Source organism: Marmota monax, unplaced genomic scaffold (genome assembly GCF_021218885.2).
Source record: "Marmota monax isolate L192 unplaced genomic scaffold, Marmota_monax_Labrador192_F-V1.1 WCK01_AAM20220418_F8-fsc00002, whole genome shotgun sequence".
Taxonomy (NCBI): Eukaryota; Metazoa; Chordata; class Mammalia; order Rodentia; family Sciuridae; genus Marmota; species Marmota monax.
In genome coordinates this window covers 1275805-1279360 of record NW_026693571.1, presented here as the reverse complement: position 1 = coordinate 1279360, position 3556 = coordinate 1275805, and the positions used below count along the sequence as shown (strand labels likewise).

The window sequence follows — 3556 nt, the reverse complement described above, 5'->3', positions numbered from 1 at the left end:
ATATAATTTATATTATATAAAATATAATATAACAACAAATTACAAGAAAATTTTTACATGGAACACTTAAGACTTCATGTCACTTAAAAATATCTGTCAACACAATTATTTTTAGAATCAAGGCATTTCAAAACATGTTTTGACATGTTTTTAGCAATTATTGATATGCAGAATTTGAATGCCATTGCAATAAAGTAAATTCAAATAATACAAATCATTTGAACTACCCTTTCACAGGTCATTGATTATCTATGTAGGAGTCCATTATTATTTTCAAGTATGTCATTTTTAGTTAAGGTTATTAAAAAAGTCACAAGGCAGTAATTTTCTTATCACATTTTGTGATAATGATGTGTTATTTTTACTTTCCTAAAGCATTTACATTCTAAAGAACATTCTTTGATGCTGTCTATCAGGTGCCAATAATGACCATACTGAATTTATTCAGCATTCTACTCCCACTCAATAATTGCTTTGTCTCACAATTTGGGGTATAACTATTTGCTGGGGAATTTTTCCTAAGTAATAATATATATGATGGAATATTTCACCTACCAGATTTGGCCTCTGTTGTTTGCTGACAGCAAAACCTATGAAGGACTATTTTATCTTCATTTTTTTTTTGCTGTCATAGAAAATGATGAATTAAACAGAATTTATTTTCAAGATCTTCAAAGATTATTACAAACACGAAGTATTCTTCTAAAAGTATCCCAAATTAAATCAAAGGCACATCATCAAAGTCAAACACTTGTGACATGAAGAATTCTTTTAGGTCATAATATTTTCACATTACTTTGTTTTTAATCATTTGCAATGCTCTGTATGTAGGTCCTACTTTAAACATTTTTTTAAAGGCATGAAATAATGTAGTATCTTTTTAAAAGTGCAACCACAAAGTAAAGGAACTTAAAAAGAGTTCAAATCTGCTTCTTACATAAAATGAGACAACCTAATATATATCATAACATGAATCTTTCTAAACAAGTTTACTAAACAACACCTCTTGTGTTAAATAAAACAATCTTCTTATTTAGAAAAAATCAAGGCATCATTTGATTAGTAAAGTCTATTCTTCCCCCACAATTTTATTCTTTCTTATCTTCATTTAGTAATTATAAATTTATGATAGAACAAATTTTATTATAGTATAAAAATCTTAGGAACAACAAATTACAAATACTCCATTTTTTTAATAAATAAAAGTGTTTTCCTTCCTAAAATGTAAACATCCAGTTAATAAAACATACATGATATTCTAGGTATAGCAACACCAGTAACTCACTTATTAAAGAGGTGTATTTTAGTATATTGGTGGTAAGGTTTTTATCTTAATACAAAGCACTTCTTCAGGAGAACCAAGCCATTATTACATAAAACAATTCTATTTCTTCACTCAGTTTCCTTATTTGAGTAGAAAATCATTAATTTCTGTAGAATTTTGGCTGTAAGATCAGGACACTGGAAAGGTCTGAAATATCTCAGTCATTTGGCTAAACAAAAGTGTTTTCTTGAGACTTGGAGTCAGTCATTCATTACTTTGTGCTCGAAGGCATTTCTCAACAAACTTCTTCCAAGTCTTCAAAGTAAAATGCAGGATCTGGGCTCTCGGAAGGGGTTGCTTCTGGCTGGAACTCCAACCAGCAGAGCATCCTTACAGGCATTCTGCATGCAGTACTGCTGAAGCTCTGCCGCAGCCTGAGAGACCTTGATCCTCTCCACGCTGGCCTCCAGCTTGAGCTGCTCCACCAGGCGCTGCAGGGCGCTCACGCTGGCTCCGGAAGACATGGCGGCGGCGGCGCTGGCTCCGAGGGCGGCTGAGCCAGGCTGGGCTGAGCCGCTCACTTTCCTTTTTTTAAAAAAGTATTTTTTGGTTGTCAATGGACCTGTATTTTATTTACTTATATGCGGTGCTGAGAATCGAACCCAGTGCCTCACACATGCTAGGCAAACACTCTACCACTCAGCCACCAGCCCAGCCCCTACCTTCATTTTCCTTTTGCCTCTCTTTTCCATCTTTTTCCTTCTTTTTAGGGTTTTTTTTTCACCTCAAAAATCCTTCAAAAACACAATGCCAGGAGTTCAACTTGTAAAATATCTTTAAACTCTAATGAATACTTGATAAGAAAAATATGGCAATAATGTATGAAGTATAGTGAGAAGTTAACTAAGTTTTCTAATGAATTTGCCTGTATACATACCATCCTGCCACCTGATCCTAATAGATTGCAGTTTGTTTCAATATGAAAATACAGTAATACCAATAAAAACTTTAAAAAAAAGAAAATACAGTAAAAGTCATATTTTGAAAATTTTAGAACTACCGCTTAATTGCATCAGAAACTTCTGCGATTTTTTTCATTTTTAAATTTTATCAGTAATATTCATTCAAGGAACGATCTCTTGCTCTCTTGTAGTTTGAACTATCTGGTATGGAACCAAGACTTCTCTTTGGAGAGAGATAATGATAAGTGGAGAAGCTTGGGAGAATGATACACACAATACAGAGAAGAGTCTAGGAAAGGAAGCATCAAGGCACCAGGCACTCTGCATAAGCTCCATTCCCTGGTGCCATCATAAGCTAAGTGAGAGACTCCAAAAGTGACCTGTAAAATGGATGCCCTGCTGACATTCAGCCAACCCATGGAATCATGAGCTATACCAGAAGCAGTTAACTGAAAGAGCACTTGGTACCTAGTACCAGGATCCTGCTCTAACACTTATCTGAATTAGGTGGCATGGATTTCCTAAATATTAGATGGGCACATGAAACAACCTTGAAGATACAATTGAGGCTTGAAAAATAGGGAGTTATTGGAGACTGGAAAAAAAAAGAGAAGACAATAAACTAGCAATTGTACTGGAAGAAAATTAAAAGCAGTAACAGGAAATGTGGAAAGAAAAACTGGTCAATTTGTGGATCTGGCTAAGGAGATACCAAGTAGAAGATGAGAAATGATAAGTGACTTTATTTTTGCTGTCCTGAATAAAAAAGCAAGATAATTTCAAAGATATTAAGGAAAAAGAAGTACACAATTTTAAAATAAATTAAAGGAAACACAAATTAGTGTTTCCTGGCTAAAATTAAACCTCAAGTTGAAAATCTTACCAGAAAACAAGACTCTCCTAAGATGGAAATAACTTCTGGGAAACAATCAGTCTGGAAAAAAATTCATGGAGCTATCTGACCTTTAGTTGAGACTGAAAAGATATGAGAGTCTTCCTGGGCACTGTGGTGCACCCTATAATCTCAGCAACTTGAGAGGCTGAGTCAAGAGTATCACAAGCTGAAGTCCACTTTGGGCAACTTAGTGAGATTTTGTATCTAAATAAAATAAAAATGTCTGGGAATGCAGCTCAGTGGTAGAGTGCCCCTGAGTTCTATCCCTAGACCCCTGCCACACATCCACCCACAAAGTTAGATCTGCTTCTCTTATATAAAAGTATATATACAATTTCAGCTAGGCATGAAGATCTCTGAGAATATTAAGAGTGCCTTCTATCCTTTCAACTACACAGGCTGGGTTCTAAAATTCTTTAGGGCACTGGCCCACAG

General features: G+C 34.8%; 1 protein-coding gene across 1 annotated transcript; it reads right to left on the bottom strand.

Annotated features, from left to right (window-relative positions):
* Positions 1–766: 766 nt before the first annotated feature.
* LOC124102737 (guanine nucleotide-binding protein G(I)/G(S)/G(O) subunit gamma-10-like) lies at positions 767–1832 on the bottom strand. The gene has a single exon (XM_046459177.2). It carries the CDS (start codon positions 1786–1788, stop codon positions 1582–1584), a length of 207 nt encoding a protein of 68 aa, XP_046315133.1. The 5' UTR covers positions 1789–1832; the 3' UTR covers positions 767–1581.
* Between the last annotated feature and the right edge of the window lie 1724 nt (positions 1833–3556).

Bases quoted from the DNA above. Each gene is read 5' to 3' on its own strand.
- LOC124102737 (XM_046459177.2), bottom strand. From the start codon at position 1,788: ATGTCTTCCGGAGCCAGCGTGAGCGCCCTGCAGCGCCTGGTGGAGCAG.